General features: G+C 36.6%; 1 protein-coding gene across 4 annotated transcripts in view; it reads right to left on the bottom strand.

Annotated features, from left to right (window-relative positions):
- Window positions 1–25,625, bottom strand: part of CHR18 (chromatin remodeling factor18) — a 29,653-nt gene that overhangs the window by 1,568 nt on the left and 2,460 nt on the right. Inside the window, exons 2-23 of one of the 4 annotated variants that reach the window (XR_015974847.2) lie at window positions 24,464–24,518; window positions 24,229–24,320; window positions 24,078–24,133; window positions 23,887–23,962; window positions 23,574–23,640; window positions 22,824–22,890; window positions 20,988–21,054; window positions 19,876–19,959; window positions 19,726–19,767; window positions 17,927–18,082; window positions 16,001–16,078; window positions 14,559–14,627; window positions 14,387–14,452; window positions 14,168–14,296; window positions 7,089–7,145; window positions 5,010–5,099; window positions 3,402–3,467; window positions 2,707–2,775; window positions 2,527–2,631; window positions 2,302–2,427; window positions 1,271–1,830; window positions 1,156–1,192 (exon numbers count right to left, since the gene is read on the bottom strand). Coding sequence is in view for 3 of the 4 variants with exons in the window: in XM_008802107.5 (XP_008800329.3) it covers window positions 1,156–1,192; window positions 1,271–1,329; window positions 2,302–2,427; window positions 2,527–2,631; window positions 2,707–2,775; window positions 3,402–3,467; window positions 5,010–5,099; window positions 7,089–7,145; window positions 14,168–14,296; window positions 14,387–14,452; window positions 14,559–14,627; window positions 16,001–16,078; window positions 17,927–18,082; window positions 19,726–19,767; window positions 19,876–19,959; window positions 20,988–21,054; window positions 22,824–22,890; window positions 23,574–23,640; window positions 23,887–23,962; window positions 24,078–24,133; window positions 24,229–24,320; window positions 24,464–24,518 (1,713 nt within the window). In the remaining variant the exon portion in view is untranslated. Of the gene's footprint in view, window positions 1–1,155; window positions 1,193–1,270; window positions 1,831–2,301; window positions 2,428–2,501; window positions 2,632–2,706; window positions 2,776–3,401; window positions 3,468–5,009; window positions 5,100–7,088; window positions 7,146–14,167; window positions 14,297–14,386; window positions 14,453–14,558; window positions 14,628–16,000; window positions 16,079–17,926; window positions 18,083–19,725; window positions 19,768–19,875; window positions 19,960–20,987; window positions 21,055–22,823; window positions 22,891–23,573; window positions 23,641–23,886; window positions 23,963–24,077; window positions 24,134–24,228; window positions 24,321–24,463; window positions 24,519–25,625 lie in introns of those variants that run through there. The other 3 variants (XM_008802107.5, XM_008802109.5, XM_088714808.2) reach the window with 3 other exon arrangements.

Raw genomic sequence — 25,625 nt, 5'->3', positions numbered from 1 at the left:
ACATCATCACCACTTCTACTATCATCTCTTCATCATAACCTTTAACACATCAACTTTATCAAATGCCGCTAGTAGATCCACCATCACCTACATCACCATCCTCATCGTCACATGAGAATAAGGTTTGCCATCTCAGTACTGAATCCCGTACTGGTACCATCCTATTACAATGTTGGTATGCAGAATAGTACGAGACGGCGAGGCATGCCAAGTGTCAGTACGATATCGACCGGCACGGCAAACCTTGCTTGAGAATACACAAATATGGGAAGACAGTGGGGGGTAGATGAGAGAGGAGGAAGGATTTGGTAACGATGGTGGTTGGCTGGAATAGTGATGAGGGAATGAGAACCACAAGGATCAAAAAAAAAAAAGAAAAAGGATTCCTATGTGAGGCCTTTTGTAGCCTGGAAAATGAGTTCTTTCAAACTCAACCACAATCTTCCATATTAACTAGAAAGCCTCGATAAGATGGGATTCCCCTCCACCCTCTTGGTTTAAAAATAGCACAGATGGTTCAGTTGTTCTGGCGGATCAGCTGCCACATGCTGTGTTTATCCTATAGGAACCAACTGGGTGCCCAACTGAACATAAAGGTATAGCCATCCTCACTGATTCTCTGCTCTTGAAGCTCAGGCCCTTAGGGAGGCCCTACTTGTGGCTCGTTAGTGCCAGTTACCGAGGATGGTAATTGAAAATGATTGTCTCGCCTTAATATCAATCAAGTCAGGTGAGAGCCCATACCTTCCAACCTGACTACCCTGAATTATGATTGTCTCAACCTGATGGATGGTTTGAGGAATTGAAGCTACAACATATTTTCAAAAATGGGGTATTGTTGCAAACTAGATTCCTAATCAAGCTAGGGATCTGGGCCATCATGGGTTTTAAGTGAATATGAACCTGTGGAACAAGGGAATTTTTTTGTCTCGTGACATATTAGGGGTTTATAACATAAGTATGTAACTGCAGCCTTTATGACCATTTTCTTAACACAAAAAAAATGCAACCATAATGGTATACGTAATGCATCTATACATACATACATGCATACATACATATATACATATATATAGATAGATAGATAGATAGATAGATAGATAGATAGATAGATAGAGATAGAGAGAGAGAGAGAGAGAGAGAGAGAGAGAGAACCTGGCCCAAATTCTCCAATTTGCTTTGGACAACATCCCTGAATGAAAAACTTGGGCATTAATTCACAATTGTAGCACTAAAACTGCTGCAAGTGTAATCACCGGGACGGACTTACCAGATTATATCATCAACAGTGTCATTAGCTAGAAGATAGTATATGTTAACTGATGATACCTGACAGTTCAAAAGAAATGAAATAAAATCCAAAGGTTTCAATGTAGGGAATTAAATTATTCTAGTCAAGAAACTTCCAGATTGCCAAAACAGATAAGATTCAGCAATGTAGTCCAGTACTATTAATGCATGATTGGGAAGCCTAGGGCGTCAGGAAATGACCATATTACACATTAGATAAATTACATTACATATTTAACCTTGATGATTGATCTCCATGTTGATAAAGAAACCACGATAACATGTAAAGTTAAAAATGTGATATCAACTGTGAGACTGATTGATCGGTATGAAAAGATGTGATGGATAACACTACAGATATATCATTTAGAAACTGCAAAAACTCAACTTCTTGGCTGAGTCAAAGCATCTTCCTGGAGTTCCATATATCCTGGAAGATAACACTATGCTGAGTCACAAACTAGAATTTTGTACTTGAGGACCTTGTGCCATATACTATCTGCAAGGACATTCCAATACTAGCGGCTGCAAACTGCAAAACTACATGAGAACGGAATGCACTAAGGAATCTCTACCTTGCTTCACAACTCATATATAAAAGGAAGCATGCTGCAACTTACAAAATTTAGTATGTGAATTGGCATACAGTAACATCGACCTTGTTAAAAATCTACAGAATAAAAATTGAGGAGCCACGAATGAACATTACAGCTTTTAACAAAATTAATAGTTTATCAAGGTTCTCTATAGAGGACTAGAAGTTTCAAATTACCCAACATGTAAACTAACAATTCAAATGCTCCAGTATGCAAATAAATTCATGTCTTCAGGAAGATGATTCTCCATCTATTGGAAACTCCAATAAACATTTTGAATCTTGGTTGCATGCACATAGAGTGAAAAAAAATATGGTGTAACAACAGAGAAAAAGGAGGCATTTACTTTGAAGACATGAAACAAAAAAATAATCTCAAGCGACAGCAACAGTGAATCAAATAATTTTCCTCATACCTGGCCAATCCGATGAGTACGATCTTCCGCTTGAATTATATCACCTGGAGTCCAGGACAACTCAGCAAAGATAACTGTACTGGCTGCTGTCAATGTCAATCCAACACCTCCAGCTTTAATAGAGAGCTGGACAATGTATGTCATCAAAAATTAGAAGATAAGAAGCAAGAAGAAAAAACCAAGTAGGAAATAAATCGAACCAGTAAAAGGTTGAAACTGCCATACAACTGCAGCTTTAAAATTATCCTTCTCCTGAAAGTCACTGACTAAAGCTTGCCTTGATGATGACGGCGTACCACCATCAATTCTAATGCAGCCGACTTTCTTTTTCTGCAATGTATTGGGGATCAGTATGGAGCACAAACCAACATTTGGGAGAGACTGTTGAAGGTTAAGATATCTTACAAGCAAAAATTGGTGTATTGCATCAATCATAGGTTGATGATGTGCAAATATTAAGAATTTGCAATCTGCCTGTAACATGAAGATAAGGTGATCATACATACTCGAGTAGTCCTATGTAATAGGATGCTACATATAATACGATGACGGCCAACAAGCTAAAGACGTTAAATAAATAGAAAAAATCACACTACAAGATCACGCACCAATTTACTAACAGAATTATATTAACTAAACCACATGTACTAAATTCAAACTTCAAGATGGCTAATTTCAAATTCAATGGTGGTGGACTGGCGGTGTCCACTTAAAACATCTTAGATGAACTATGTAACATGATACAATAACAATTGCAAGAGGTGAAAAGAGGATCCATGCAAATACAAAGAAGTTTGGCCTGCTTCTGGAAGTTTCAAACCCTTAAACTAATATGTCATCAAAGGCTTATAATGAAAAGTTTGAACAACATCAGTGAACTTTTATACTAATCCATCAGGATATGAACATAATAATCCCACTCGAGAAGCCATTCATGTACCATAGCTAATATTATAACAAACTTGACAAAAGGAAAACAAAATTATATGCCATAAAAATTAGTCAGATGGCTTAAAATCAATTATTTTAACATGGAATTGACCAGTCTCACCAGCCAGAAAATGATAAAATCACATGATGGATAAACTAAAAACAATTACCTCAATCACTGTATTCAAGTAATCCAAAACTGCTGGAATTTTGGCTTCAGCTGAGTCATTATATATCTGTGGATTATAAAGAGAGACAATTACAAAATAAGGTTGAGCATCTGAAAAGCAAGTAACAGCAGGCTGAGCAGATTATGATTGCCTAATGTGAAATGATCGAGTCCCTGTTTCATGTTTAATATGCCTATTGGTCTACGGACTTCTAACTAAAGTCACATGACGTTTAGTCAATAAATGTTGATGGTTGTTGAGGTTCCAAAGATCAATAAGAATCTATGCATGTAAAGTGCTCCCTCCCCCCCAAATTTTGAAAGATACAATTGGTCTTCCTCCAACAACATTTTTCCATGGAAACCACAATTCAAATTCAAAGACAGCTTTTAAACTTCAAGAATGTTTTATTAAATTAATTGGCTGTATTTGTGGTTCGGTGAGATTCTCCCCACGTGCTTGTTCCAGAGAACAGAAGGAATCGAGTTTCCATGGACTGCAAGGGAGATTAAATAATAATATACAGGGTTTTCAATGAAGTAATCTACCATAGAAGTTTATGAATTGAGCAATTGTAGTGTATGAATAATAAGGCTTGGAATATAATAGAACAATTTCTTCTTAATGACAACTAAAATCCGCAAGCTTTATGTCATCTATATATATTCAGCTTTTTCTCGATCAGAGGACAATCCATCAAAGTTTGAAAAGCATCCTCACCAGCTCACGATCAGATGCTGGCCTTATGGTTGGAGACGACAAACTCTTGGCAAGGCAACTTCCAACTTGGAAGATTCATAGGCCAAAATGAAAAACCTACCTTAAGAGTTACATGAATGGAAAACATGCAGCCAGCTAACACAATACATAGGTAGAAAAATGCATGGCCAAAAGATATTTATATTACTCGGACATTCCATTTTTAAGAAGGCCAAAATCTCTGAGAACTCATTCGATAGCCTATACCAACCATCCGAGATAAGAATGGTCACTAAACGGGACCTAGGACACAGTCAGGACCCCGATCCACCTAGAAGGGGGCCATCCTAATAGCTAATGCTTGGTACATACGGTTGGTATTGATACCATACTAGTCATGTCGATTCATACCGGTGCATATCGATAGTACCATACCAGTACACACTATTACACAAGTTTAGGCATTGCAGTGCCCGTACTTATGCTAGTTTCACATTAAAACATTATAGTACCGGTCGCACCATCCCTCATCCTAAAAGTTTTTAAAACCATGATTGGCACCTTATTGGGATTGCTCCCAAGGTTCACAATCTTAATACCGGACCGTGTACTAGTACCATGTCAGTACAATGTTGGTATGCTCGGTTCGATGGTAAGTTCGGCGTACCGACATTTGATACACCCTCCACATCGAGTATTGGTTCGGTACTAGAACAACATAGCACGACTGGTACAGGGCGGTAAGCACTTGTATGAAGAACCTTGGTCGGTATGGTATGCTCAGTACAGGTGCTATGGGTTAGTATAGAAAACCTTGATCTGAAGAATATGATACATCACGTATATGTCCAGCAAAGAAAAATTAGCACGGGTAAAATTAAAATGCATACAAGTACATAGAGTACAAACCTTGTTGATAAGATTTTTTTGAGTAACTTTTAGTGACTCGATCTTTTCATTGGAATCACAAGCCTGGATGTTGGCCTTTACTAGCTCCAACTGCAAAAGAACATATCAACACCATAAGAATGCAAATGTAACAAATCAACAGCAACTTAAAATTATACTAAAATAAGAATGGCTAACAGGTCCTTCCTTTCTATGTAGAAAAGAATATTTTGTAAATCATTGACCACAATAGGTTCCTATCGAGACAATAGTTAGTCAAAATAAGCTTAATAAGCCTTTCTCGATTTGTTCCCACCCCCAACCCGATTCCACCACTAGATTAGCAATTCATCCTCTTACTAACAAATATAGGCCCCTACTTGACATGAAGTTCCTCCAATCTTCATCCCAATAGGTAATCTATATATCGTATAGGTAAAATTACTAAACTCCCATGGATGTACTCGTTTCTAGCTTGAACAATAATACAAACACTACTACAGTATAAATGGGGAAAGACATTTTAAGGAATAAAATGTTGGTGGAAGGAAATTGAAATTTGACAACTGAACCAAGAAGGATGTGACACCATATGACCAGTTGCATCAAAAAAGTTAGCAGAAGAGTTCTTGAAGAGTCCAAAGGGAAAATACGTCCCTATTAAAGGAACTTGGTGATAGAATCAGGTGGTGAATGAAGTAATCAAGAATAAATCAGGTTTAAATATTTGAAGTGAACAAAAGACACAGATAAAGAACTTTAAAAATTACATATGGAAGAGAGCTGATAAGGCTCATTTTGCAACTTATGATTATCTAAATGATAAGATTGGATTGAACAAGAGGGCAAAGAAAAAGTATCATAACTTAGTAGGACGACTAGAAGACTAAGCTAGCATCGGATACAAAAACACTTGGGTCAATCAAAGGAAGGCCAAAATACAAATAACCAAATAAAGGAGCAAAAAACAGCTCATGAATAATTGTCAAAGGCTCGATGGTGATGATTGTGTGCCCGCGAACATAAATCCACTAGTATGTCTGGTTTTTTATAGTATTTATAGAGGTAACTAGAAGAAACAAATTTATATGCATAAAGAGGAGTTAACATAAACTATAGTTGTACTTGAGTCGAACAGAAATGTGAATTAATTACACCGAACACAAGACAAACACTTGAAGGAGAATAAATTATACCTGAGACAAGACCAAGCATGAGAATAGCAAATAACGATGTAAGGATTATTTCCAAAATAATGATTTTTTGCTACATAGGATTTCTTCTTCAAAAGAAAAATGAAATGCCAATCACAATTAGAAATCCATCCGATTCATACACTTACAATTAAGTGCATTAGAAATTTAGAAGTATGGAAGGCAGACCATGAGACTGAGTATGTTACTTCAATCTGGCATGTTAAGAGTGTTTTCCAGTCATCAACTATTTATGGTGGTGAATAAACATTATACTATGTACTACCAAATTGAAAAGGTTGACCTAGAGAATATGTCAATATACTTGCATTTTCAACTATCTCGTATAAGATCATTTGCATGTCCTTGTCCTCCATTTTCAAATTCCAATGCCTCACTTTACTCCAAAACTCAGAATGCGGAAGGTAAGCCATGTGTTATGAGTCAAACGTGTATTCTGTATATTCTATTATAATAAAGTAGGAGGTGAAGTCCAGGTAATATATCAGTGAGACTGGAGCTAGTTTCCAGCAGAACTTTCAAATGATCATGTTTATATTTTTGCACTTCATCAACTTGTCAGGAAGTACGAGTGTAGTGGTGCCCAATAAAATCTGTTTAAAACAGTATTAACTATTAACTAATGAATCATTGTCTGTTTGATTGTAGCCCATTCTGAAGTTTATGAGAATGTATTTAAGCTTTCCAATGGCTGATTATTTTTTCCAGATAACTTCACCCGAAGAATATCACACTTACTTCAAATTTTGAACTGTCATACAATTTATAATTGCAAAGTAAGATCTCAATACAGAAATCTGTGGCATACATCTCATAATACACTAGAATGATGCATAATCATTGAGGATAAAATTGTTGCAGGTAATAAAACAAAACTAAGGATTACCTCACGAAATAAAACCCTGATTTGTTTCATATCTTTCTCATTCAAATCTAGGAAGATCTGGAAAGATTGGCAAAGAATATTACTGACAACCTCATGAATCACATAATAAAGTGAAGAAATTTCTTGCTAATTGCAGCATCTTCTATCAGTAAAACCATCTGCCACAGTATACTAAAAAGATGCAGAAACAGTTGTTACAGCATGAATCCTTGGGGAAATTGCAAGTGCATACGGATCTGTGTTTGGGTGTGCTTTTGCACTCATGTAGATGCGAATGCGTTCGTCATAAGATTTATGAAAATTATCAAACAGCTTTCTAAGACATGAGATGACCACAACAAGATCTATAACTTAAACAAAAAGTATCTTTCCAAAAGAAAATGTTGAAATAATATGCTGATCTGAACTAATTCTTATTCATCATGACCAACATTGGCATATGTATTAAATCAAAATTAAATGATTTGTTATGACAAACCAACTCAATATGACACCAGGAATAAGCTAAAATCAAACTGGGAGATGCAAAAGCTCCAGAGCTTCACCTGCATATGTTTTATAAATTCAATATGAGGTTCGCTTGAATGATTCAATTTCACCAATCATCTCTATAAAGAATTGCATCCTCCAACAGTCCAACTAAGCTTCTGAAAAATCACTGACTACTTCCATGCAGGCATTCTTCCATCTCTCAAGATTCTTCTCAATTATTTGACCAAAGCCCAAGTAAATCTAGATCAAGACCATGTTTGCCTTCCATTCAAGATAAGCAAAACCACCTCTAATGGTCCCCAATCACCTTATCCTCTTCTACAAATTGCCAGCTTGAAAACCTCCTTGCAAGTACTCAATTTAAAATTTGTCCTATGTTCTACCATACGTAAATCCCTGAATTGTCATTTGTAATATTGACATCTTAAGCACAAAACTTGTCTTACTTTGCCAACATCACCATTCATATATTGCAGAAATCATAAAAATTTTGTTAAACAACAGTTTGATCTCACCGGTATGTGATATAGCACAAACTCAAATAGCTCCACCATGAATTATCCACCATCTTCTTAACAGAAGCGCTCACAGCCACATGAAGACAATGTTAGCTGTTGCATGGTCAGCAGCAATTTTAAATCCTAATCCTAAACTAAATAACAACCCAACATATAACTAGGAACATATACATAGAGAGAGAGAGAAAGATAGAGAGAGATACACTGGGCTACACTCGAGCGGATCTCCACTCAAATCTGGTCAGATCTAAATTGGACGATGGAGGTCTCACATCGATGATCCAAGCCATTGGATATGACCTACTATCTCTAGATTGCATACATACCAAAAAATAATATGATTTGGAAATGCCTAACCTATGCATCAAGTGGTTCAAAAATGGACAGACTAAATAACCCTAAATTATATATGATTTTGTATCACTTGATAATAGGCTAAGGGTCTCCAAATCACATGATTTTTAGTATGTAAGCATTTTAAAGTTAGTAGATCACATCTAATGGTTCGGATCATTAATTTGGGACCTCTATTATTCAATGTAGACTTGAACAAATATGAGTGGAGATCCATTCAGGTGCAGCCAAGTCTAGCTCTTTTCCTATGTAAATAGGGGTGGCAATGCTTAACCATTTAACCCGTTTAACTTGTTTCAACTTGTTGTGGTTCGAGCTATATTACCTATTTAATAAAATGGTCAGATTTGGGTCTGGATTTTTTACCTATTTAATAAACAAGTTGGGTTCGGGTTGATAGATTTTTGATTTATCTTGTATCCCGACCCGACCTGTATCTTGTCCAACCCAACCTGATTGCCACCCCTACTTGAGAATGAATGAGTTTGTGGAATGTGCTAACTACTAAGTACTATCAAGCATCATTTTAGATGGCATGCATGGGAGACTAATGCATAAGACTTTTCTAGCAGGACTTTTTGGATTTAGTAAAATAAGAATTATGAAATTTTAAGATCAGAAAGATACCTTAGCACTAGAAAGTTGAAATTTTGAACTAAAGTTGGGATATCAAGTTTCTATTCTTGAGGAACTGAATTTAAGCATGTTTATTTTATTCAAATAGGATGCACCTCCTTATGTACATGTAACATAACTTAAACGATATTACATGTAAATAAGCCTCTCTATCCATCTATTGTCGTCTCTCTGACCATGCTCCTGATTGACCTATCGTAGCACCTCACGTAGACAACTGACCTATGTAAGTACAACCGACCTAACTAGGAACCAACCTAGTGCTATGGTCCCATGTCCTAAACCACCTTTACAAGCCTATGTATAGAGGCCAATGCGGCTAGTTAGGGAGGAGACAAAAAGGGTGTGTGGGACCCTTAAGAGGGAGGAGGAGGAGCGAGGAAGAAGAAATTCTAGATATGGGTTTTTAGTTTTGTTTTCTTTAACTTCTCCATTTGTCTAAGATTTTAGTTTTGTGTTTTGAATTTTATGTTCCATCACTTGCCTTGTTTTGAGAACTTTTAAATCAATCTTTTAAAAAAATTTGAGTAAGGTTCACCAAATTAGTACCAAAGGTCGTATCGGCCAACTACAATTCGGTAAAGTATCGGCACATAGCATACCAAGTCGAGGTATATTGGAAACGAAGAATTGGGAGAAAAAGGAGAGAGAGGGAGAAACCCTAACCCTACAAGGAGGCAAACCAGGAGAAGAGAGAGAGACCAAGAGAAGAGAGAGAGAGAGAAGACGAAGCGGAGAAAAGGAAGAGGGAGAGGGGGAGAGGGAGGAGAGCTAAGGAACGGGAGAGAGAGGCGTCCCAATTCAAATGCTCGAAGGGGACGACATCGGTGTTGATGTAGATCAAGGGTAATGGCATCAGAGTCAATCAAGAGTCACAGCATCAGCGTCGATCGAGGACGAAGGCGTCGGCGTCGATCGAGGACGAAGGCGTCGGCATCGATCGAGGACGAAGGCGTCGGTAGTAGCATTAATCGAGGACAATGGTGTTGGCTAGGGTTTGAAGAGGGGAGGAGAGAGAGATCAAAGTTGAATGCAATCATTGGGTGAGAGGGGGGGGTTTACTATAACGAGCCAATCTTTTTTGGTTGGCTGAACTATCTCGATTTCTGGGTGGGCCAATTCGTTATGCAACCACTCGGTTCGGGACAGTTCAGCATACCCTGGTTTTAGTTCTTCCTTATGAGTATTTTTATCAACCATCATGATCCCAATTTAAAATTCATGTTCTTAAACCTAAAAACAAATCTAAGGCTAGATTTTGTTTTGAAATCCCAAAAATCCTATTCAGTGTCGAAGGTTATGGCATTTTTGCATCTACTGGCCAAAAAATATGCATTGTTCATGTTATTTAAACTGTCCATTTTATGGAGTAGAGCTAATATGGTTGCCGATACAACAACACAAGTAAGGTTAATCTATACAGGACAATCAGGAGCCCGACACTGGTGATAAGTCATTAAATGTGATCTACTAAGTGTAAATTGCTTATTGTCAAAAAATCAAGTGATTTAGAGATCCCTAGCCTATGCATTCGATGGTGAAAAAAAATGTATTGTTTCGTATTTTTTAAACTATCCATTTTTTCTCATTGGATGCATAAGCGATGCATACACTAGGAATCTCTAACTGTCAAGACTTTTTGACAGTAAGCAATTTAGAGATAGTAAATCACATCCAACGGCTTGGATCATCGGTACCCTAGCTCTAGGTCGTCTGATCATAATCGACCTTATTAAGGCTCAAGGCTCTTGTGTGGGCTCCCACTCCCACATAATAGCTCTACTTTATGGATACCAACTTAGTTCTTAGCTGTAAAAATACCATCATGTGTTGCACTATATGGTCATACCAGCATTGAGTATTTTTGTTATTTGACAGGTATAATCAATGCACTAAAAAAAACAATACAAAAAAGGTGCATCGATTGCATTTGCCAAATGACAAAAATAACCCCATATATGTATAACCATCTAGTGATATACACAGGAATTTTTCTATTATTTACATATAGGAACAACCAAGCTGGTTCTTCCCCGAAAACTAATTAGCCAACCCCATATTCTCTTCATGTATATAGACACACACATGTATATGCATATTCTCTTCAACATATTCAATTCCACTCCATTAACCGATCTTTCATGTAGTCATCATTATCTTAGAGATAAGTAATTACACCTATTTTGCAAGAGACTAGGTTAGAATGCAATAGAAGATGTACCATTAACTAATAGGCTTGCACTACCAGCAACCTTGAGAGAGTTATTCTAAGTTTTACGCTAAGGAAACAGGCACAAGTATGATAAATATCACCAAAGTCCCTACCATTTTGCAATTCATAGACATATGCATAGCAAAGTAATTGCAAATAAAGAGGAGGCAACTTTCATGTGCAACTTTTGAAGTAAAGTCGAGGATGTTGAGGTGAAGCAAGACAAACAACCAATGATTGTAAGTGCAAGACAAGCACAGTATATAAACTTAGAAGGACCACAGAAAAAAGGAAGTCAGACTTTTAGCCCCATGCTGGGGTCTATGAAGGTAAAGATATGCTTTCAGAATTACCTATAAAAGAAAGGCATGTTTATGAGACCTATGGTATATATTTATTGGATGGTATACTTATTAATCCTATATAAATCATAGCACTAAGTGATAACAAAAATATGCATGCCTAGTATATCAAATATCAGGAACTTAAGCTCCATTAGGGGTAGCAAAAAGTGACTCGACCCGTCAACCCAACCCATATCTAACTTGCAATAAACAGGTTTGGATTCAAGCTAAATAGGTTTGGGTCAGAAACAGGTTGGCTTGTCTTAACCTATTTATTAAATAGGGTCGGATCCTAGTTTTAGAGTCTTAACCTGTTTAACTCATTTAATAATTGGATCGAGTCATATTAACCCGTTTAATAATTGGATCAAGTCATATTAACCTGTTTAATCACTTACCAGTTTAGATGTTTAACTCGTTTGGAACTTTGGATTGTAAACTTAGGTCCCAGTTTCAAGTGAGCGGAGCCCACTTTACAATTAGGGTATACATTTAGCCCTTAGCACCCCACCTCCCCTTCTGAAGACTTTTGAGCATAGACCCCCTTTCCATTCCTCATCACTCTCATCGAGCGCCAACCACCTCCTATCTACGGGTGTCGACCTCTATATCCTTCCTCCATCTCTCTTCAAGTCATGCCTTCTTCATGTGATCGACGCCCCCATCGTCGATATTCCCATGATGGCCTCCCTCTCTGCTACCACCATCGCCCTCTTGTCGTGACAACTCCATCATCGACTGACTATTTCAGCGTCCGTGTCCTCGACCCAATCAATGGTGAGCTCAAGATACATCCCCTTTTCCCCACCCACGTTATGATACCCATTCAAGCATGGCGGCAAGTGAATCTACTTCCACAACACTAGCCTTCAAGCCTAGAGCATGCTCTATGTTCAGGTGGTGGCAAAACTCTGTCCAAGTTTGGATTTTGGGTGTGTTTCTTTGCGTTTTCAATATTCTGGGCTTTTTGGTTTTTTTCATGGAGTGATTTTTGGATTGCAAAATCCTTAAAAAAATAAATTGGGGATGTCTCTACTCTGTGTTTTTGATGATTTGGTATTATGGATTATTGTTGTAGAATAACGTGAATAGGGAAGTTGCACTGAGTTTATATTTTGTATATTTCTTTTCATATAAACGAGTTATACAGGTATCCTTATTATCTGTGGGTCCTAACCCACTATGACCTGTTTAATAAACAGGTTAAGTAGGTTAGGTCAGGCTACTTTCATAATAAGCATGACAAGTTTAGGTTTCCAATCTTAACCGGTTTAATAAACAGGTCAAGTTCAGGTTTGGAATTTTTCAAGCTGACCCATATCTGACCCGGCCCATATATAACCCAACCTGACATGATTGCCACCCCTAAGCTCCACAGGTTACGAAACTAGGAAAGAAGACTTAGGGTTTTATATGATCAAGGAAGCAAAGGCAACAATGCTAGAGGTCAAAGCAATTGGAATTGACTAAAATGCTCAAACATTCTATAGTAAAGCTGGAGAAGGTGTGGATAAGTCTTCATGCTGAATCGACAGGTTTGGGATGAGAAGGAAAAGAGAAGAATGTAGTAAAGAAGTAACATGGAAGCTTGATTAGCAAAGGATGTAACACTGAATAGAAAATATGCATCAGATTAGGCTCGTGAGATCATTATGAAACATGGAAAAGGGATCATAAAATATTGTTATGGCTAAAACTGAGGTAAAACATAGAAGCATATATCAAAAACAATCTCCCACTCCAATCCTCTTGACTATGTTGACCTGTTAGAGATTTAAAAGGAAAATGTTATTTTTTATAATTCTCCGATGTCAAACACATCCAACTCGGAAAATGCTAGTAATCTATGGTTATGGCTACAGTCAGGGTAAGCCACAGAAATGCATGTCAATAATGTTACATATCAAAATCATTGAAAAAAGAAACATATCTCCTACAATTTTTTGATTATGACAATCCGGTAACCATTAAAAAAAATATGTTATTCTCAAGCTCCCTGCTTATATGCATCCAAGCTCTTGTTCTCATTTCCAGGTTCTCGGCAATTAACTTCGGTCACATGGGCAAAGACAAATAGTGTAATGTGTGTAGTATAAGGCTATTGAGCATTAAAAAATCTATCTCAAGCTTGCAAGCATGCCAACATGTTCACCTCTTCATGAACATGGAAGAACCTATGCACAATGATAGCTAAAGTAAGATTAAGTATTACCAGCAAACCAACATTTTTTTGGTAATATAAACCATTTTAATCCTTTTGTACTTGCAGAAAAAAAATGCTTTACCAAACACATCCTAGGTTGAGGAACAACTTTTACTGGTTGGCAACACCATATTTGTTATTACTCTCTGAGGAATTGTACAATAGATGTGGACAGTAACTGATGGAATAAATTGCAGGTCAGCAGGTAATGGAACACCAAACAAGTTGGATGGCTGGAGATAATCGAAATCAATAAGAGTCTATGATCCACCCAAAGTTGCAACAGAAGTTATGAAAGACAATGAGTACTAAAATCTTACCTGCTGTCTACGCTTCACTGGTAGTTGTGAAAGAACATCTTTTTTTAACCTACGTATCATAACAGTTGCTTTCATCAAATTATGCAGCTCTTCATGGTTGCTTGCTCCTTGATACAACCCAAAAAAACCCTAGAAAATAAATTCTATAATCATCAAGTGTTTAATCTTCAAATCAAACCACCATAAAGTCATATACGAACATAGGAAATAAATACTTACACCCCTGCAATACCGATTCCCGTACTCATGAACATTTTTGTACACATCAGGATACAAGGCCTCAAGCTGGATTTAAATCCTGATTAGCCTAGAGTTTCATATGTGCATGCTAACAAACTAGCATAATAAATACAACAGCAAACTAGCTCCACTATATCAGGAAGAATCACACCTGTTTGAACAACTCAATAGGTCGGGATAAAGCAGGAGTACCACTCAGCAGAATTGCATATTGAGCTTTCTGTAATTGTATCAAATTGCAACTATTTACAATAATATCAATGATAAATTTACAGATATTGAATGACGGAGGAGCAGCTGTCAGTCAATTTAGCAAAAGTTACAAATTCCAAAAAAGAAAGAAAAAAAGACTAAGAATTGAAAAGTGGTCATGCGTACAACAATGTATAATGGCAGACGAAACAGTTCCTGTTTGACAATCATAACGATACACAAAACATCAACTGGATGAGTCGAGGATTGCGATTTATTCAGACTCTCGAGACTAAGGAAAAACAAAAATGTTTAAATTTGTACGACTTGTGAGGTATATTTGTAAACAACATAGAGCGCTACCAGTTGAAAAAATATTCAGCTTACTTATATTTACAGCACTACTCTGTAGATTAATAAATGTGGGACCTTAGAACCATCATCTTTAGCAAGTCTTCTAATCAAGTCAGTCTCATCAGGACAATAAAATCTGTGTAAGTTATAAGAGATACAAATAAAGTACTAAAGATTCTTGGAATATACAAGCTTACACAGCTTTCTAAATCAAGCATGTTCAATTTGCGTTCATACATACAACTGGCACAGCTGCAAAGTATCACAGAAACGGAAGCAACTAAAAATTAATGAACATCATTTTGACATGTTAAGAATATGCATTTAGATATAAAATTATAGATAACCAAATCCAATATAAGGATGGTCTAAAAAGTATCAACTGACTTCAATAGTCAACAATTAAATTCAAATTTGTGGTAAGCACCAAGGTTGCCACTAGGAAACAAGCGAGCGCATAATAAAGCAAGGAACAAGTGATAAAAGCACCTTCACAAAGAGAGTGGGAACGATATTAGAAAACTTGAGAGAAATACACAGCAAGTCACCATGCAGGGCTGTTATTGAGCCTATGCCATACTTTATCAGGTTGAGCTCAGGACGATGTGATGAGCAGATTAAGGCTTCCAAGTCTTGGCTTGAAGTTTTACACCCAAATTTAGTTTTATTTAGGTATAGGCCAACCTCAGCCTAGCCCAAGTTGGTAGCATGTAATTAATAAAGTATGTGCATACAAATAGTATGATGTTATACGATATGTACATAGCAATAGAAAAACCTTAAATTTAATCTCCTCCTCACTTCTCCAGATCCCTCCCCCTCTACCTCTTCTCCTTCCCTCTCCTCTTCTCCTTGCTTTTCTTCTCCACTCTTCGACAAGCTACCCAATCTCCAAGGTAGAGTCAATCAACAAAATTGTAACCCCACATTGACTTTGGACAATCCTTGTTAACTGTAACTCTCCACCAATGCCTCATCCCTTCTTAATCAATCCCTAATGTAAAGAAAGATGTGTTCTCAGATATTTATTTGCCAAGAAATTCAAACCTGCAGAACTGGCAGGGAAGCATTTGTTCTCTTAGCTTGAGCATTCTTCAAAAAATGAGACTCATCTGCAATTACAATCTGAAAGAAGACCATCACAACTTCAGCCACTACTATTTCCCAGAAGTTATCATTTAAAATAAGAAACGATGTGAAAACAAAGTAAAATCTGTGGTCAACAAGAAAAAATAAAATAAAATTTCAGTATCAAATGAGTGTCAAGTTCAACATGGAACTACATAAAAAGAAAATATGGAGAATAAAACCAGGCGGAGAGTTTCAACTGAAAGTAACTGACTTTAATTATATGATGGCACATAAAAGAACCACATTAGTGTCTCCATTTTCATTTCATTGTTTACAGCAAGCTCCCTTGGTCAACTTGTTAGCTAAAGCAGGTTACCCTTCCAAAATCACATCCAAAGATAGATTTGGGAAATGTTTGCAAAACATTAAGAGGCAGCTAAATTGGAAAGCTTGGCAACGAGGATTCATAATTCCAACCACAAATAGTACAGACAAAGCTTGAGGATCCACCATCACAAAGAAATCCATAAGCATTAATTCTAGAAATTCAATCATGGGTACTAGGATAACATTCAACATCCAGCTATTACAAATTGCAAGCAATCTTGTCTTGGTGAAATTTTTTACTTTCATCAAAAGCATGCCCACCCTCTGATTTGCTCTTGTTCTACCCGTCAACCAAAAGCAGGCCAACATCGCTTAATTATACCTTATTTTTTTGGTGCGTGCAAATAAAGCCATATAAGGTTCTGTAGAACACAAAATCCTTCCACCTCAAATACCCCCTACACAGCAGTGACAAATCACATCCTTTATTTTCGTTTGCCCATTGCTCATTCACCGCTACATGCACATACAACACCACATGCTTGAGTTCCTTCCACAACCCCATCATGATCTCTTTCATCTATCATTATGTTTAGCTTTCTCAGATCACCATCAGAAAAGCCAAAAATCCTTTCCAAAAACATCCTTGACACGAGTAAAATATAATCCAAACAGCATAATAAGGGTGGTTTGCCACAAAGCCTGCATCTAAATCTAGTCTGTATATGTTGACTTCCCTTTCCCAAACACTAAGATCTATAGCTGCATGATAACAAAGCATCATAGAGTTCCAAGCCAACCCAGAAAATCAAAGCAACATTTGGCATCAAACAGCTATATGTCATGTCTTCCAAAAGAATAACTATCACACCCTCCTTGCTTAGTTGAATAGCCACTACAGGGACAATATTAGTCGCAATGGTTTCCTGCAACTAATTAGACCTCTCCAATGACCCTGGTTCCTTACTTCAGCATTTTTCAACATATTCTTGATTTCCAACTCTGTGGAACTGAAAGCTTGCATCTCGTGGACTTGTTAAATGCAATCACGCACAACAGCTTCAAGGAAACAACTAACAATCACATTCAAACTGAAACTGAGTTTCTTTTTGGCATACAAAATGATTCGCATTCCAGACTTCTAGAATCAAAGCCACCACCTTAAAACCCTCACTCAAAAAAATAATTAAATAAAATGTGCCATCTCTTAGGATGTATAAAGTGGCTGGCATCTGGTGTTTAGTGCTTTAATTTTCAGTGCATGTTTTACCTGCATATAAACTAGTAACATTCATTAATTTGCCACAAAATAAATACCTGCAAAGGTTTCTATCCATCTGATCTCTTTTACAAAGAAATGTAAATATAACCAGATGAAAAGAGATTATAGGAAAACAAAGGTCCAAGTAATGGAAATTGTATGTAGGAATTTTTCTTTTTTTTCACATCAAGTTAGATAAAGTTATTCAGCATTACTTTCTACACAAGAAGTACGATGAAACAAATGAAATTGAAAGGGAAAACAAGAAGAAATTTTAAATGAAAGAGAAAGTACATATAGAAAAGAATAATTACCTTAAACTCTGAAGCTAGAAGTATATCCTGTATCTTAGGAACTGCATCATAAGAGATTATGTTGAAAAGACCATCTAAATGAATTGCTGACTTTAGGTTTGAGTAGACTATCTTGAATCCTGCCCTGTTTGATCCTCCATATTGAGATAAGACCACCTGTAAACTCAACAACATGGTATAAGCTCACTAAAAACCAAATAAAAATAAGTGCAATTTTGATCGGCATGTGAGAGCATGCATCGATAACAGCAGGGGCAATTATGAGCATGTTCTCAAACTGACTTGTCAGTGTCCTTGCTTCAAGCAGAACTATGAAATTTCTGCTTCCAGATGCATTATAAGCATCTGAAACAATCAGAACAAGCAAACTTAATTCAACACAACCACATTTATACCCAATTCAAACCAATCATGTGTACAACCAGTCCTCAATAATAAGAGCAAAGATGTTTGCCATTGCAACATAACAAGGCATTGGCTTACCCTGACTGACAACTGCTTCCCAGACATTGACAGCAAGAATCTTTTCCACTTGGTTGGGTCACACCCACTTCAAAATCACATTTCAGCTCCTCTAACAGCTTTTTTACCCTTCCATCCATTCAAATTAACAATCATCTATCTACAACACTGGTTTGTTAAAATTAATTTAATTAGTATAGTAAGTATTACATATAATATAGTCTCTTAAAACTTGTTGACTTCCAGTTCAAGCAGTTCTATTGAAATGTAATTGCAAAAGGGTAAACTTCTTCCAGCAATGCTCTTAATCTTCAATAGACTGGGCTCTGTATCAACTGCCATTTTTAAACCAATCACTTAGAAAAGGAAATCAAATGTACATGGTCGGGTGCAACAAAAATTTCGTCTAAAAAATCATCGTATCTACATTTTCACAATAGCTTTCATTGCAGGACATAGTCCATGAATTGTACTGATTGGATCAGTAAACAGAAAATGCAAGTGAAGCGCATTTAATCCCATATTGAATAGTTTGTTGAACTGATAGATGAAGCACAGGGGAAAATCCTGAAGTTTTTTGAAGACTCAAAAAATAGAGGATACAAATGATATAATTAGAAAATCATGCAAAGATATCATCCCATAATATAGAATAGTTAAAGTGAAATTAAGTAATTAAACTTATTCATGTGCTTTCCATGCAACAATAGTAATAATAATAATAATATTCCACAAGTCCAGCTTCTTGGTAAGTCAAGAAAATCTGACAGAACAATCAAGTCCTGCAGTAGAATAGAGAGACAAAAATAGAATAAAAACTGAGCATATCATTAGCATACCAGCCAGCTGTTCTGAAAGTAACTTACAGAACTAGGAATTTTACATGCTACCGGTATGCACCATAGCAGAATCATCAACAATCACTTTAAAAAATAACAACTGCAAAAATAAGTCTCTAAAACATGCACAGAACCAAATTAGAAAAAAAAAAATCTGATATTCTGACTCTTAAAATGAGAGCAAAATTAATCATCAGCAGAATCAGATAATCATGTAAATGAAGAACCACAGATGACATGGGCAGCAACAAAAACAAATGGGGTACTAATCAAAATGCTAACTACTAAGAATGATATGAGATCCAATAGAATGAGAAAGTTTACAAGTTACATAATAAGAACAAAACTTCCACTGCTCAATAAAGCCACAACTACCATGTATGATGACAGTTAAATGCTTTTATTTATGCAAAATAAAGTTTACAGCACAGAATGAGAATCCAAGTATGAAAAATTAAACAGAAAAAAAAAATTAGGGAAACGGAAGTCAAGTACTACCAATATGTCTGATGAAGGGATGTTAAGCCACTGCTGAATCATCTGCAAGAAAACAAATTATTAATTGCCAAAGTAACAAAAAATTCCATTTTGCAAATTTAAATTTGGTCTAATACAAGCATTGACAAAGAGTGGGATGCTGGTACTAACAGAAGCCCATTGTAAACGCAAGGAAGAGGGTGTGATAACAAGAACAGGCCAGTCATCATGAATGCATGCAGCAACAGCAATTGCCTGGACAGAGAAGTGATATTTATTCAGAAATATAAAGATGACTTTCATATTGGTTCGAGTGATGTTGACTGTTTAAAATATTAATGATCCACAATATAAATATGAGACTGCATTTCACCTGAGAAAACCATCTATAAGAGTTGGACTGGAAAAAATGATTGTCGATATAGGCATGCAATTATGCTGATTAACTTCAAAGTCAAATTTACAAGGACCAAGAAAGAGAAATGATCCACAAAATAAATATGAGCCTGCATTTCACCCGAGAAAACCATCTATAAGAGTTGGACTGGAAAAATGAATTGTCGATATTGGCAGGCAATCATGCTGATTAACTTCATAGTAAAATTACAAGGACCAAGAAAGAGAAGGGTGTTAAGATACATAAACCAAAGTTGTTCAAAAGGATATAGAGAAAGCTGATTCACAAAGAAAAACTCACGTTCCAATTATAAGCCCACGTTGAGACTTACTAAAAGTGAATGAGTTCTAGCAAAGAAAGAACCACAAAGTGATCCAATTAGAAAGAACCACAAAGTGACCAATTTTTGCATCTAAGCATACAGCCAAGAAACATGATCAGAGGAGGGTAATATGCATCAATAAGAACGAGAAACTTTCCACTACAACCATCGAGGTTTTCAGATTTGTCAGACAAATACCACATAAAAGAAACCCAACTTTTTTAGAGGTCCTACAAAAACCACTCTTTTGACCCCTAATTCAAAGCTAAAGATCTTTGGATTTGTTCAGAAATGATGAAATCTGCACAAAAAGGGTTGGGCATGTAGTTGAAAGGAAGTCAACCGTGATGGTTTGCCAGTATCCAATTTTGGAAAAGGTCGATCAAAATAGTTATAGGAACTATAAGAGTTTTAAGAGCATAAATATTCTAAATTAATGCACATGAACTGATCAAAAGTGTGGTGCTGCAAATGCCCGTAAGCCTCTTTGTGAAAACAAAGTCTTCTCTATTCCTTGTGAAGTAATCCTTGACTGACTCTTAGCCGGAGGCAAGACCACTTTACCTGTATTGTCTTCCCAAGACCCATCTCATCTGCTAAAAGAGCTCGTCCACCATGCTGCAACACAAACCTAAAACATAGATAGTTTTATGAATTAAATATCAACTTCAAAGGAACTAAAGGTGAATATTGAATACTTGATGCAGTACAACAGTTATTATGCCATCATAAAATCCTAAAGAGGGCTTCCTGTACAACTTTCTCAAAAGCAAACCCAAGGTTATAATGTATCTCCATCTGCCCTTGTGAAACTTCCATTCCCTACATGTGATCGAATGGAGCTCATAATATAAACTGAGAAGGTTCCTGCTCCCATAACAACTACAATGGGCCGTGAGATGTTGCACTAATGGTGGGTGTGTTACACAGTCAGGTGCTAATGCTTAGAGAAACTGCTGGCAGTGTTAGGTTGACTCAAGTTGCACATGATAAAGAATAAAAGTTTCACCATGCAGAACAAGCCATATTCGAAACCCTTAACCTTTGCAGTAGTGAAGAATATCTTGGCACATAATGCATATTTTCAACAAAAAAAAAATCTTGGCACAGAATGATTGCAGAACAAAAAAAAAAAGTAAATGTGTTTAGCAAGTTTTGAATAAGCAGATCTGTTGCTTATGTAATAATTTTTTGGAAATTTATAAATGTTATGATTGAAGATATTGGGGAGAGAAGGATCACTGAATAGGCTCCACATTGGTTCAAATATTCCTTACCAAATGTTTAAAAGCAGACTATTTCCAAACTATGAAAATATTTTATTGCAGAGGGTATGAAATGAACTATAACTAAAGTTTAAGTGGGTCAGTGCAAGGAAAAACAAATTTTGCATCACATATTATTTCAAAAATAAGCATTCAAATGTTAAAGTATTAGTTTTAAACTTCTGATATAAGGATCACTACCAGTCTAAACCACCAAGCCTTAAAGCTATAATGAGAGATGATGGACCAAGAAGCAGCTGGTTCACACCCAATCAACAATTTCAATATGTTTTTCAACTTTAGGACTATACCGTTAAAAATATTTTGAACTTACAGAATTTGCATTTTGCAGCAGTGAACCAACAAGGTGGATCCCTCATAAGCATCAAAATTAGCATAAATTTAAACTCATAGCAAATGTCTAAAAATTAATTCAAATTTTTATTTGGAAGAAACTAGAAATATTGCTTTTCTATTTTGAAGATTTTTGTGAACAAGTTCGAACTCTGATAGGACCTTTTTCTATACATTCGACTGCGATGCAATATAAGGACACTTAATATCTAGCAGGCTGAGATGGACCAGCCATCTTTAGATGGCAGCTACTCTAATCTTAATGAACCTAAAGATGAAGTGAAGGTAAAAGGGCTTCAGTTATCTGCAGAAAAGAAAAATTAATTTATTTTAGTTTAGAAGACATACTGCTTGAAGATCCTGTTTTAGTTACACGTACCACTGTGGGTATTCTAGAGTGATAAGAATTATGTTTTAGATTAATCCAGTGGCCTATTCTATTTTATTTTCTTCAAGCATGCCCTATCACCAACTTAGTCATGGAATGCTGGATAATGGATTTTTGTTGCAACGTACGAGGAATTTGTTGATATTACCACAATTGCTGACCATCAAGTACTCTGATTCAAACTAAAAGTGCTACGCAGAAAAATACTCCATTTAAGGAGAGACTGTTATCCACTTAAATACTCCTTTCAATGTAGTACACCTAACGAAAAGTGCGATGCAGAAAAATCCTTGATTTATCAAACCTCACCAACCTTAATGAGATATACGCCTTAATATTCATCTAAATAATATTTTCCTAACCAATCAAAAGAAGAGCTTGCATGCTTCATACCTAACTCCTTCTCTCTGGAATGGCAGAAGTTTTGATTCGAGATAACTTGGCATCCTGTCATATAAAACTTCCCAGAAGACTATTGAGTTAGTAACCAAAATGATGAAGAAAAAAAACTTACAAGAATTATACAAAACTAAGTTAAGTGAAGATAGATGTCATTCAGGTTTCACTCAATAGTATACAAAGAATTGTCTAGAGATATTCGTATATTCGTGAAACAGATTTGATACTGGATGTTATGCATCCAAAAAAAAAACACCCAGAACTGCAACCAGTGACATGTCATATCATCAAAAAATCAACAAATAGGAGTAAAAAATAAAGATTAGCCAATTTTAATGTGAGAAAAAGGAAATTTTCTTAGTTATTTGATTAACAGAAAAGGTAGGAGCAAAGATCCCCAAGGATCAGTTATGATCTATCATTCAAAATTCTAATTTACTTCTTATACCTTTGCACATGCTTGCCAAAAGAAAAATGAGGTGAAGAATGGATAAGCAATAAACCGTGATGGGAAAAAGCCATGCTTAAACATGACACAAACATTAGTTATAACACACTCGCATAAGTACTAAAACGAAAGACTGATGTCATTGTTTGATGCATGTGAATGCACAATTTCCCATTTAACACTCAAAGGTAAACAGAAAGAGAGCAAAGATAGTATTTGTATTCAAGATGTATCGTAAGTAGATGAAGCCAACATATCGAATGTGGAGTTCTCAAACATAACCAGTATACATTTACCTCGAAGATCTGGAGCAGCACAGGCTGCAGCAAAGGCACGGCGAACTAGCGGATCTAGATTCTGGACCTGGTAGGAATGTGTGCTCAAGCAAGTTATTTATGGAGTGTTTGGAACAGAACTTCAATTAAATATAGGCTCCATGATACTACAGGTTACTATTTGTTTGTCCATCAGATGCAAAATGCATAATCCATACCATGGTATATAAATGGCATTTGTTCCTTGTTCATTAATAGTTTTTGTTAGTTAAAGGTATAAGTGCAAAATAGCTGTACCTGCAGCACATGACATTCTAAAATACAAAGAGGTTACCTCAATAATTGCACCATTCACTGAATTAAGAACTTCTTCAGCAGTCGCCAGGGAGGATGAAGGGAACATCCACAGCCTATGGTTTTAAAATGACAAGGGAAAGAAAAAGGGAAAAGGAGTTAATAGTTTCATACAACCTAGAGTGCAAAACTAAACTTCAAAGTTCAAACTATATCATAGATGGGCACAACCTTTCTTTTCCATGCCAGCTAGCTTTAGGAATCTTGTGAAAAGCCTCTACAACTACCTGGGAAATGAATCATGCATACAAGAAAAATGTCACAGAGATGCCACCAAAGCAGTGCAGTTAGAACATTTGACAAGTCAGAGCAGATGCACAACCTGATGGTAAGGAAACTTCGCAGCAATGGCACCACTAGCATGAAGATAAATTCTGACAGAGAGCTTAGGCAGGTCGTCTTTACTATGGTTCTCTTGAAAGACACATAAAAAGGTACACATAACATTGAAATCACCAACAATGCCATACTAGCAGAAAAGTAAGGGAACATGGAAATCTTAAAGAATCAAGATAATCAATAGTTCAACATAGAAAATTGTGAGCAGATAGATATACCAGTAACTTTTGACATATCTGATGGGTGCAATCTTGAAGGAGAACAGGTTTCTACCTACGTCAGAGTAGAGGTGTTAGAAGACAGAATAAAGGCAACACCTGCAAAATTTTAATCTAAAGTTTGCATTACTAATACCATGTTCTGGAGCACCAATGATTAGAAAAGTTGTTCTCTACATAACAAATGCTCCAAATACATCACCAAATCCATTAAAATATTAAAACCAAGTAGATGCAGAGTGCATTTTACCAAAGAACAGTTATAGAATTAGATTTTCTGATTTATGAAGATCAAAAAAAAAAGTTAAATAATAAAAAGAAAAGGTAGGACTGGTGCAGTGCTAGTAGAGAAGATTTGGAGATAAAAGGAGACGAAAAACAAATTACCATCTGATTTTAAAAATATATATGTTTATTAAGAGAAAGATGACTGGTTTCATAGAACACTTTGCCCTTTTTTCTTGCATTCAGTTTTTTTCCTACTTGGCGGGCCTGGTATCTCAGGTTCCTTTCATTAAATCCCTTTAGGAATCTTAGCTCGGCTGCAAAACAAGCCAAAAGTCTTCCTGCATCAGCAAGGCAAGGTGCTTACTCTATTTACATGATTGAACTCAACAAGGACATCTTATGACAACACAAAGGTCCATCATTCTAGCCAACCAACAAGAAAGAACACTCATAAATCTCCTTATAGACCAAGGCCAAAAAGACAGCAAGTGTTTAGCCCAAGGTTTACAGCTGGTACTGATGCATACTGATTGTATCAGTACCGAACTGGTATGTGATATGGGAGGCATACCAATACTTGGTACATCAAACCATCCCCCGTACTAAGCACACCAACATAGTAACAAAATGGTATTGCTACAGGGTCGGTATAGAGATGGCAAACCTTCATTCAGCCATCATGAAATACCATAGTTAGGTGTCTTGTGTAAGGTCAGAGGAATAGGTACCGAGCACCGTACCGGTTCTCTGGCGGGACGACTCGGTACGGGTCGTGTCGGGCCTGTACCGAGATAGGAACCGTGGAAGAGAGGAAAAGAGAAAGAGCGAGCGAGGGAGGGAGGGAGAGAGAGGGCTGGACGTCGGTAGAGGCCAGCCTCAGCCGCGGGAAGCGAGGCCGCGGCTGCTGCCCCTATTTTGAACGAAATAAGGTCCG

This window comes from Phoenix dactylifera, chromosome 2, assembly GCF_051530095.1.
Source record: "Phoenix dactylifera cultivar Ajwa chromosome 2, Ajwa_hap1_PhDact_Kaust_v1.1, whole genome shotgun sequence".
Lineage (NCBI taxonomy): Eukaryota > Viridiplantae > Streptophyta > Magnoliopsida > Arecales > Arecaceae > Phoenix > Phoenix dactylifera.
This window is presented reverse-complemented; position numbering and strand designations above follow the sequence as displayed.